The 12,466-nt window shown below is 33.9% G+C and overlaps 1 protein-coding gene across 1 annotated transcript in view; it reads left to right on the forward strand.

Moving 5' to 3' along the window:
• LOC126481947 (major facilitator superfamily domain-containing protein 6) overlaps positions 1–4,402 on the forward strand; it is a 350,452-nt gene extending 346,050 nt beyond the window's left edge. Inside the window, exon 13 of the mRNA XM_050105905.1 lies at positions 2,049–4,402. Within this exon, the coding sequence (XP_049961862.1) occupies positions 2,049–2,162 (114 nt within the window). The 3' untranslated portion in view covers positions 2,163–4,402. The remainder of the gene's footprint in view (positions 1–2,048) is intronic.
• The last annotated feature ends 8,064 nt before the right edge of the window (positions 4,403–12,466 follow it).

The following is a 12,466-nucleotide window of genomic DNA, read 5'->3' on the forward strand; positions in this document are numbered from 1 at the left end:
TTATTGCTGTATCTACAGCCTTAGTGAACTTCAAGAGTATCTTGTCATTCCTTAGTACTTCCATATCTCAATTCTTTGCATATTGATTCTTCCTGAGTAATTTCTTACACTTCAACCTACTCTTCATCACTACTACATTGTAATCTGAGTCTATATCTGCTCTTGGGTATGCCTTACAATCCAGAATCTGATTTCAGAATCTCTGTCTGACTGTGATGTAATCTAACTGAAGTCTTCCCATGTCACCTGGCCTCTTCCATGTCTACCTCCTCCTCTTGTGAAATTACAGAGTATTCGCTATTACTAGATGAAATGTATTACAGAACTCAATTAGTCTTTCTCCTCTCTCATTCCTTGTCCCAAGTCCATATTCTCCTGGAACCTTTTGTTCTACTCCTTACCCTACAACTGCATTCCAGTCCCTCATGACTATTAGATTTTCATCTCCCTTTGTGTATTGTATTACCCTTTCAGTATTCTCATCTACTTTCTCTCTTTCATCATGTTCAGCTTGTGCATGTATACCTGAACTATTGTTGTCAGTGTTGGTTTGCTGGTTGATTCTGATAAGAATAACCCTATCACTGAGCTGTTCACAACAACACACTCTCTGTTCTACCTTTCTATTCATAACAAATCCTACTCCCGTTATACCATTTTCTGCTGCTGTTGATATTACCCTAAACTCATCTGACCAGAAATCCTTGTCTTCTTTCCATTTCACTTCACTGACCCCTACTATATCTAGATTGAGCCTTTGCATTTCCCATTTCAGATTTTCTAGCTTCCATACCACACTCAAGCTTTTGGCATTCCATGCCTCGACTCATAGAATGTTATTGTTTCGTTGATTATTCAATCTTTTTCTCATGGTCAACACCCCCTTAGCAGTCCCCTCTCAGAGATCCAAATGGTGGACTATTCCAGAATCTTTTGCCAATGGAGAGATCATCACGACACTTTTTCAGTTACAGGCCACATGTCCTGTGGATACATGTTATGTCTCTTTAATGCAGTGGTTTCCATTGCTTTCTACATCATCCTACTATTGATCATTACTGATTCTTCCGCCTTTAGGGGCAATTTCCCACCCTAAAGGCAAGAGAGTGCCCTGCACCACTGTCCACTCCTCCGCCCTCTTTTACAAGGCTGTTGGCAGAATGAGGATGACTTCTTATGCTGGAAGTCTTCGGTTGCTAATGCTGATTATTAATCGCAATTTAAGCAGTGGTGGGTTTCAAACCCAGGACTGAGAATGGTTGGATTCTGAATCAAAGACACTGTCCCTAGACCATGGGTACACTAAATCTTATAATAATATTTTTCAGGTCTGTATTCTTTTTTTGTGAACAGACAATTTGTTCATCAGCATAATCACAGAAAATTTGACAATGATTTCATTATTTTCTGTTGTATTTCTGTAATCTTTAACACATTATTACTCATTACTGCACAGTTTTCTACTGATTGCAGAACTCAGGAGACCCTTCATTGATGCAATGTAAGTTCACAAATGTGGGAAGAGGAAAAAGGAACCTCTACAAACTACATGTATGCCACACTGACTAATAGCAGTAATTACCCTGCTTACCTCTACTTACATTGTATTATTTAGGGGAATGTATTGTACAGGATTCATATTTGAAGTTGCTGTACATCAATATAGCGGGGCTTACAAAAAATAGAGCTTTAATTTTGCACTTACACTAATGAGGTTTAGTTTATATACCAGTGGATTCCTCACACATACGTATAATGAAATAGATATGGAGGGTAGGGTTTTTATTTAAAATACTAAACCTTATTTTACTAGCTAGAGTATCACCCACAGCAACTGAATTTGAATTAATTATTAACTGCATACACCATTCATTGTAAATGTGCTAACATGTCAATTCAAAAATGTAAAGCTCAAAGAAAATGTGTCAACATAATGTATAGGAAATGAATGTACTTCTTGGTTTTGAGTAATATATATTTTATTGTTTCTTAGTCATGTTACACAGAAAATTTCATCAGGAGTGGAAAAAATTGCTTTATGTTCACAGCTGTACAGGGAAGTTCTGGCTCAGTACGATGTACCAAAAGCCGCTCCCGTACTCACCAGACTCCACACACCGCAGCCTGGTCCGCATCCAGAAAATGAGACATATGATTGGTGATAAAAGTTCTGATAAAACACCATTTCATCTGCTTGTCAAATGCATTTTAAGAGCTGCAAGAACTGAAGGTCATTATTTTAATTTTGACATAGGTAAGAAATAATACCTTCTCAGTTTATAAAGAATTCTACAATGGTTTGTGTGTGAGTAACAGGTATGCTAGCAATCCATTATGTGAGATCATAAAATTACTGCATTGCAGTTGGGTGAAAACATCTTCCAATATTTCAACAAAAACTTAATGTTGATGGTTTATTGTACTGTTTCCTCATTGATGGCTCCGTCATAACCAGCATTATTCTACTTGTGTTAAGGGAAGCATCCCGTATCAGTGAAAGCCATTTTTTAAGAAAACAAGAAAAATGAAGCAAAATTAATAAGAACAAAAAGTGTTTTATGTTAGTAACAAAAATTGTTGTATATGTAAAGAAAGTTTATTATACTATATTAGAATAAGTTAATAAAATCCTACAAGGAATAAAGTGGACGTAAGCAGCTGAATACTATTACTGAATTTACTTTTGTAAAAAGTAATTCATGTACTATTAATAAGAATGTTTGAAACATTGTTTTTAAGCTCAGATGCCAAATATTGGAGAATGCTTCTGAAGAACACCAGTTTAATATAAATAAATACAAAGTGCATATTATTATTTACTTTAACTGATGAATTTCTAAAAATTGTTGAATGATGTTTTATAATTACCAACTAACACAATATTTTTATGCTAATGAACTCTGTTAAGGACATGAACTTCTTAAATCGAATGATTCAGTAAGTCAGAATTTGGATTTGATACATAATTCACAGTATTTGTAACAGAAATTTTTTTTGTTAATCCAGTCACAAATTTTCATGACAAGTATGCCTATTTCAATTAAGTAAAATTATAGTTGTAGTTTATGCGATACATGTTATATTACTGTACATAGTTACAGGTCTTATGGTTTTATAATGTACCATACCATAGGTATACAGACATTAAAATATTAAAATTTTGCCACACCAAAGTGAGGTATGTACCAAATCACACAAATCAGTTTTTGATACATGGTTTGCAAAATTCTATGATGGCTGTTCTCTTGATCTATTTAAATCACAGTGAATTGGCACACAGACTAATGTAACTAAAATATAACAATGTATTATATGAATTAATGTAAGTAGTACTGATGTAGGGATCAACTGGTAGAAGAAAAAATAACTAATGGATAAATGGATAAGTGTCATCACTGGTAAAGAACTGTAGTCAAGCATTTGGAGCAGTGTTAAATGTGAGGAGCTTTTGCTGTTCAAGTGACAATCTTTTGTCAGGTAGGCACAACTATGTTCTGTAATTATAAATGTTAAACAAAACTGTAGCTGGACCACTGTGCCCAATGAAAAATATATTTCATGTGGAACACTGATGTTAATTGTACTGGTACTGAATAGTAGAAAGATCCTCTGGGAATGTATGGGTATGTACATATAGTTATGTGTTTAGAAAAAAGTTACTGTATGTGGGATGCTGTTAATATAATTATTTTATCCAATACATGTACAAATTTATTGCTCTATCTGTGTTATTTGACCAACTCAATCACTTATATGTACAGTTAGGAAGTAGAAGGTGATTATTACATGTTCATCTACACCTCTTGTATTTTGAGATGAAAGCCTAAATTGTCCTAAGTTGTCCACGTACACTACATAATTTTAATTTTAAGAGAGAAGTTGGAGAATTGTTACTGGAGTGTGATTGTTTGCAGGGCCTTCTTCTTGATAAAAAACTGAAACATATTTTTAGAGGAAAATATGTTTTTCTCCAAAATCTTTTGTCTAGTTTAGTAAACCTTCTGCATTCAAATAAGATAATTTTTATTCTTAATCAACAGCTAAAAGATGAAATCTGTGATCAAATTGCATCAATGTTGCTACCTGATCTCCATACAAAGACGTCAAGGAACTACAACTTGTTTAGGAAAAGAAATTTTGGGTGGAAGTAAGGTACACGCAATAGTGACACAAAATCTTTAGCTATTTCGGGTTGCTGTTCCATGGTCATTGAACTTTAGTCAAGGTATATTTTTTTCAGTATTTTTGAAAAATATAACAAAAGTTCTTAAACTGACTCCATAGGTTTTCAGCTATATTAAATAAAATGCAGGGATGTAGTTTGGATGTTCATTTAATTTCTGTGTGTCGTGTTGGATTTATGTTTAATACAAACTGAGAAAAAAATTAAAATTAACACAAATATTTTCATAAAAGGTTTCCATTTTTTTGTTACAAGTCTAGATTATAGCTTCCACTGTACTTCTTAGTGTACTGCAAATAAGATGAAGTCATGCAGACTGCAGTGTATACCGTATGAGATATCTGATCTGTCTTTAAAGTAGTATTAATTTTTTTGTTATTTACAGCCTAAGTACATTTTCTTTAAGCTTAGTTTCCATAAACTGTTTTAGTTTCGTACTCCACTGCTGTAAGAGGCTACTGGTTATCGATTTTATTATTATCTGAGAAATATTTTACTGCAAATCCTGCTGTTTTATCAACAGGAAAATTTTAAACCTTTCTTGCTGTCTTTGTTATAGGTAAACTGTTATTCTCGACTGTTATTTTGTATTTTATTTAAGAAAATCGACTCATTTTATAAGTAATGCTACCTTTCTTTTGTGTATCATAGTAAGCAAAATCATTTTTTAATCGCTACATTGATTTTTATTTCATTTTGCATGGGTTACTGCTCATGCACACATGAACAGCTGTTGAATAAAATCAAAATACCAAAAAAGGAAAGTAAACAGGAAAAGGTTGAATGGTATGGGATAGGAATACATATGGTTAAATCACTCACACTCTGTGTGTGAAGGAAAAATAGGAAATTTGCGTGGAATGCTACAGAGTAATGCAATTAAAAATATTTGACTGAAATTATAAGGATATAGTGCTGGCAAGAAAGTAATTTCTCAAAATACACTCAGCATGTTACTGAAAAAACCAGTTTGAATCTCAGGAAGGTACAGAACAGTTGGAAATGATTTTTATGGTTTATCATGGTAGCAGAAATTTATGGAAGCAAGTTTTGATAGGTGTGTGCTTCATACACACAGTAGAACATTTCCACATCTGGTGATAAAATTTAATCCCTCACACCACAAGACCTCATGATATTTGCAACTTGATTTGATAAGTCATTGGCTACAGTGCATAGTAACTCCTCACTCATGGCTTGTACTTTACTATTATCACAATCTTACATCACCTTTTACATCTGAGAGTTGTTGTGAGTTGTATCTCCCTGTTTATGTTCTGTGCGCCATTCTTTGCATATTTTTAACATTAAGTATCACAGCTCAACATAACAACTGTAAAAGTCATCAATGTGTCCTATTATGGCCAGTGCTATTACTTTAAAATACTAAGTCTAAATCAACTTTAATGAATTTTGAAGGTATGCAGTTCCATTTCTTCTTTCAAGATTATGGAAGTGTTGATATTCCCAATACAAAATCCACTGTCTCTATAGTAAAGGTCAGATTGCACAAAAGAACATTTGATAACTACTTAGTTGAATCCAAGGGCAATACCTCCAAGCAACCACCATGACCAATGGTGGACCCATCAGTCCTAATGCCCTACAGATATTTAGTGAGAGGATAATAGTTTTATGTATAATGTAGAGAAACAATTATTATGTGCTAATCAGAATTATGCAGTCATACCAGAAATGTGGTCATCCTGAATGAGACACACCTGTGATCACTGCCAGTTAGGATCAGATCTTAGTTTTTTCCATTTCTATAACTAGCAGATAGGAGACATCAACTTGACCATTAAGTCGCATTCCTCTTGAGTGGAAGAGACTAGGAATTAATATTACTATATGATGTTTTATTTCTCCAGTAGCTGTACTACATGAGATGGTCACAATTATTTCCTCCTCTCTAACTAATGAAATCTTACAGTTTCCTATGACTTTGGTATCTCCTGAAGCCTTTTACCAATTCTGCATTTTTCCTTTTTCTCTTTCTGTCAAAGGACTTGTCAAAGTCCCGGTCTCCAGTGTACATAAACATCTTATATATTGAACAGATTGTAAATGCGATTAGTCATAAGTTCATAAGATCCCTTGTTAAAGACTGGAATGTAGTCTGTCAGAATCAAAGTAAGGACTGTCTGTGATTTATTAAATCTCTGTTCAGAAACTTTTTATGTATAATTCTTTTGTACACTCTGTGGAAGCATGGAATAGACAAAATTTCTACAGATGAAAAAGCAAATTTCCTAACAGCTGATTTCAAGGTCGTCAGTATAATACAACCTATCACCTACAAGTCACCAGCGATACTAAACCATGATTAAGAAGATTACTTTGTTAAAAGGACTCAAAGTATTAAGAAAAAGTGTAGTTTGTGTCTATTTAGACATACTGGCAGAATTGTAACTAATGATGTTACTGTACTGGGACCAATTTCCCTCTTGTAAAAGTTCAGAAAACATTTTTCTAATGTTAGAGAATGGTGATACTGTTAATTCACAAGTAAGAACAATGTTCTGTTAATTTAATTCACACTGTACTTCAAGGATCCGTATGTAGTCATAGCTTTCTTCCTTTGATAGCTGGAGACTTGCCATACCTAGTTTGATATGCCATTTACAATCTAAATTTGCTGTAAACTAATGCTAGGAATGGTGAAAGCTGTCACCACATCTATTATATGTAAAATAATTATCTACCACGAATCTTTGTTTATTATCTTCTTTGCTTATCAGGTGGGAGCCAAGAATTAGTAGATTATGGGGATTAAAAACTGTATACAAATTAACCCATGTAAGTTATACAACCAAGGATTGCATTTAGCTGGTGGGATCAGATCAGATCTCAGCCACCTCTATGAGTTAGAAACTAACCATTTGTCTACTGCATGTACCTGCTGCAGTTGGGGTATTAAGAAAACAGCTGCCTATTAATAAAAGTAATAACGAGGACATTCATCATCATCAGTAAACACTTCCGGGCTAAGTTGCCGTGGTCGATCTGTAGAACTTCTTCTCCCTGAGAACATTGTTTCAGCCACATACGCCATACTAAACTGAAACTTAAGTGCTAAATAACTAGAATAGTTTCTTAAAGTAAAGCAGTTAATTTTAATTTCATAGGTGTATAGTGATCAGTTAAATAGTGGCAGCTGGTGATCATGTGCTAAGGTATTACAGCACACTGTAAATATCACATTAAAATTATGCTATTTCTCTTTGAATCTAAGCTGTAATTCACACTAAAATCACACCATTCTTCTTAAAATGGTCAGGAGCATATTTTGTAACTCTCTCTCCAAGATAACTAAATACCAGAGTGTCAAGTGCTGAATTGGTTCCAGTCATACTATGATCCACTCAGAGAATGAACACAGAGGTCTGTCTTTGACTGTGTATGTTTTCATATGATGTCATCCTTGCAGCACCATTTCAGTAGAGTTCTTCTGTGGGGCGCTGTTGGTTCACTGAAGGAGTGCCTTATGGAGTATTTTTTCTTTAAAAGTGCACATGAAGTATTGTACAGGCAACATGGCAAATTCTGTAGCTGGTCTGCTAAAGAGGTCCTTTCCAGTACATCTCTGGTGGAAAAAGTAAGATTTGAAAAGTTAATCAGGCCTGCTCCAAATTTAAATCTATTTCAAAAGGCTATAGGGTAAAAAAGCAAGTATATGAGGAAACTTAAAATGAATGTTTAATATTTGGAATGCACTTTTTTGCTTTCCATGTTTTTGATCTGAGAACAGTGATGTGTGGGGACAGGGGAAGTGAAAGATTTAGGGTGTACTAATTCATTAATAAGAAACATAGTGGGAATTATAAACATATAAACAACATATCTGATCCTAATGCATTAAATAAAGTTAATAAAGCAACAGTATTAAGTTGTGCCTGTCTTGACAACATAGTGAAACACAATCAGCAAGTAGAAAAGAAAACAGGTTGTGGTCTGTAGAGTTATTGACTGTATAAAATTCTATGGTACTTTCGAACTGGCATTGAGAGGGCCCAATGACACAGAAACATAAAAAAAAATGCAGGTGTATTTTTGTGTTTGATAGACTTAATTTATGATATAGACAGAGGAGAGAAAGAGCATGTAGATGATAATCAAGTTTGTAATGGGATTTCAAAATACCTCCAGAATGAGTTACTGTACTCTATTCTGGAATCTTGCCTTGAAGTTATTTCAGAAGAAATGAAGCAGACTGAATTTGCTGTTAAAATGGCAGATGAAACAGCAGATTTTCCCAAAAAGACACAGTATTATTGTTGTGCTATGAAAAGAATAGTGTGCCATATAAAAGGTTATGGGATTTTCTCCATACTCAAGTGCATAGTGCAGGTGCTTTAACAACATATATTTTGAATTTTATAGATCTTTGTTCAAAGATACACCACACAAGATAATCACTGAAACATACAATGATGCAGCCGTAATGAGTGGTTGTATAGGTGGCATACAGGTAAAATTTAAAATAGTGTATCCTAACACTCATTATGTGCATTGTTATGCTGCTTTACAAAATGAGTTAGCTAGTGTTCTTTTTAAATTTGTCAAATTTTTCAGACTTCTTTTCAAGGTTGCTGAAACAACGTGCTGCATTAGAGGCAACGGCAGCACAAAGGATTCGTAGTAGACCAGATGGAATTTTAAATCATGGACTGTAAATGTGACGTATGGAAGTAAATTCTTGCTGCTGGAGTGTTTATCAGCACTTGAAAGATCTCCTCCTGAAGAAACTTGTTGTCAAGCAGTTTGACTCTACCACAGTCTACAAGATGAAGAATGCCTCTTTTGGCTAGCATTCTTCCAAAAATAATGCCTCATGTGGATAGCATGTAGAGTCAGTTGCAGGCAAGACTTATCAATGCTGTAAAATTAAAAAGTTCAGAATCCTATTTCATACAGATCCTCAATCAATGACAGTGATGTCACAGTCACAACAACAGCCACCTCTCAGAGCAAGATCCAGAAGATAAGTTTGTGCCAAAGTTCTGATACAAAAGAAGTCTGCATTAGAATTAACTGGGAAGCCAATGATTGTTCCCAAGCCCTATATCATCTAGATGTTGCAGTGTTGTTGGATTCTTCCAAGTTTGAAGAATACTCAAAATGTTTCTCATAGTGAGAACTTAATGCAGCTGCCCGGGCTTGCACCATTTTGAAGAAGCAAATGTTAAAGACAGAGCTCTTGGTATTGTACTAATGACCAGACTTCAGGAATATTACTGGAACAGTATCACTACAACAATTCATTTTGAACAATAATCTGCAGGACACCTTTGCCCACATCACAAAACTTCTGAAAATATAGTGACTACAGCAATGACAACTGCTGAACCTGAAAGATATTTTTCATCCATGAAGAGGACCAAGACTTTTCTTGGGAATACTGTGTCAGAGCAATGACTTAATGCCCTTGCAGTGCTCGCCATTGAGAAGGATATGGTAACCAATGTTGAGGATTTCAACTCCAAAGTTATAGATAAATTTTGTAGCAGAAAACAGTGACATGTGGATTTCATTTTCCATCACTAAGTGAGGACTACCTTTTATTTTAATATATATCTATGAATTTGCTTTTGCTTATTTTTGTAATATTGTAGCACATTGGTATACTTTTGCATGAGTTGCCACTTTATTTAAATACAAAAAATAGATAGATACTGGTATGTCTACATTAAATCATGATCCAGTGACATCATGCAATGCCCCAATCTTGTGTGAAAAGTCTAAGGTTACAACTATTGGCAGGTTTTGTGCATGTTAGTCACCTACATTTGGGACAGCTTTGAGTATCTACAGGGAACTCAGATATTCACTGAAACTGAAATAAATTTTCTTGATGAGCTTGTGTGCAGCATCAAATTGTTTCCATTCATTAAAATGGAACCTAACTATCCCATGAAGCTATTGTTTAGGAATGAATTTGAAGAAGAAGAGTTTTGCTAATGGATGTGTGAGATTGAATGATAATTATCATCTGTTTTTTAATGTTTGATAGGGCCAGAAAATAAAATAAGTGTCAGCATCAGAAATGGTTTACCATAAATGCCAGATGCTACCTGTATGTGTTGCCTTCTGTCAATATAGTGACCATATAGAGTGAAACAAAAGTTAATCACTCTCTTATCTGTTGAGTTGTGGTGTAATTTTTCATTTTAAATAAAAGTTGTAAAGACTTCCAGTTCTTCATCTTCAGAGAAAGTGGAGTTCACATGACATCAAATCCAGACTGTAGGGGGAGTGATCCAGTGATCCAACAGCTGCCATTAGAACTGCTGAAGAAGTTGCCAACTTAATACACCAGGATGTGGTTAGACATTTTTTTTTCAGCGGAATGACACTTGACAACAGAATGCCTCTTCACTTTTTCTTAACCTTTATAACTTTCTGAAGATGGAATATTTGAGAAGATGTGAATTATTTGAGCAGGTGGCCTTAACTTCCAGTGAATATCTGCAGAGCCTTGTGATAGCATGGTGTGACAGAAAGGCAGCAGACTTTCTTGCATGGAGGATAGGAAGGCCAGTGCAGCATTAAGACAAAGTTCTGTTTCCTTGGTGAGTATGTTGAAAAATATTTAATACATGTATGTAATGTCTGTATATAAGCTATCATATACACACTTTTTTAATTTCTGACTTCATCACAACTTGAAAAACATCAGCCATTTTTTAAAAAACTTTTTTATTTGTTTAAATTTTTTTCAAAACTGTATCAATATTTCCACTCAACATCTGATGCAAAAATATATTATTTCTGTGAAAGTATTCTATTTCCATATTTTTACCATTTTAAAACTCAATATTTGTTTGATAAATGTACAGGCTGAATTAAATTTGGATTTTTGTATTTTTCTCCTGGCTGTGTATTTCTAATGCTGAAGGAGATAGGTTGGTTACCTTACTACTTTCTGGAAATATTTAGATTTTAGTGTGCTATGTTGCAACTATTGGACAACCGCTGCAAAATTAAAGCTGAAAAGTTCTTAAGTAGAATTTCAATAAAGAAGAAGGTATTTATCAGTTGCAGTTTAATCTCTCTCATATTTTTTGTCATCTTTTGTGGGTAACGAGGTTGTTTGAAACAGCATTACTATTATTCCCAGCCACTAATCATAAAATACCTGATTTTCCACTAATGGTTAGAAAATAATCATTACTCAATTCAAAGAGAGAATCACATTTTACAATCATAGGTTTGTCTGTGACTGTTACCTGTGTGCTGATTTGTTTTAACCTATTTAGTGCATTCACTGTGGACATCTCATTGGTAATACACAATCCCTTGATCTGCCCATCTAGAGTACCCATTTTCTTTTCATCTCCCAGTATGTGATTACTACTATAATGTGACATGACTGGTCTTTGGTAGTGGCAGACAAAATATATCTGATTTTCAGATCCAGATTAATTTTCTGGGCTGTGTTGTTAAATGTAATGAAAAATAAATTCAATTTAAAAAGATTTTTCATTAATCACTATCTTTATTCTAATTTTCAGTCAATTTTACTACAACTTTATGACTGTAACAGACTTTTAAGCTTGGCTATCTTATGTCTAGCATAGAATATGACTGTTTTTTTCTCTTAATAGTTGCAAGATTTGTCACGTTATTTCATTCTTACATTACATGTAGATATTCTGCTACAAAGTTATTGGTTCCCCTGTATTTAAAAAATAAAAAAAAAGTCCTTTACTGTATGTACATGTTTTAGATCCTGTCTTACTGCTGCATTATATCATTTCTGTGTTGTGACTCGTTTGTGCATTTATCATAAGAAATATCTGTTTATCTGTAAAGTAAAAATGATAATTAATTCAGTGTATAGTTCCTTGGTTGTAGGCACAGCTTTGTTACATAGTCTGCCTTATACATTCAGGAAAGTATGTCTACATAGTGCCTTTTCACTTATAACTAAATCACAATAGTGCAGAGATGACATGTGAGAAAATGAAATGGTTTTTTTACCATATATAGAAATTAAATATGGGAAAAGGCAGACTACTTTATTTATGAAGAATTCATGTTTTAAATAATAGTACTGTCTAAACTGTGTCACATATGAAATAGATTTTATGTTTCCTTGTTACTTACTTCTTAAGATCATGTTCTGTGATTGTTTATGCTGTGCTTAAATAAGTAGTCTGCTAAATCAGATTTCATTCATGATACATATCATTAGTGACAGAATGTGATTATTGAAATGCCTAATGTATTAAGTTATTGTTGTATTAGCAGTATATGGATCAAAGTAAAAAAATAGTGCAG

The sequence above is a fragment of the Schistocerca serialis genome, chromosome 5, assembly GCF_023864345.2.
Source record: "Schistocerca serialis cubense isolate TAMUIC-IGC-003099 chromosome 5, iqSchSeri2.2, whole genome shotgun sequence".
In the NCBI taxonomy this organism is placed as follows: Eukaryota; Metazoa; Arthropoda; class Insecta; order Orthoptera; family Acrididae; genus Schistocerca; species Schistocerca serialis.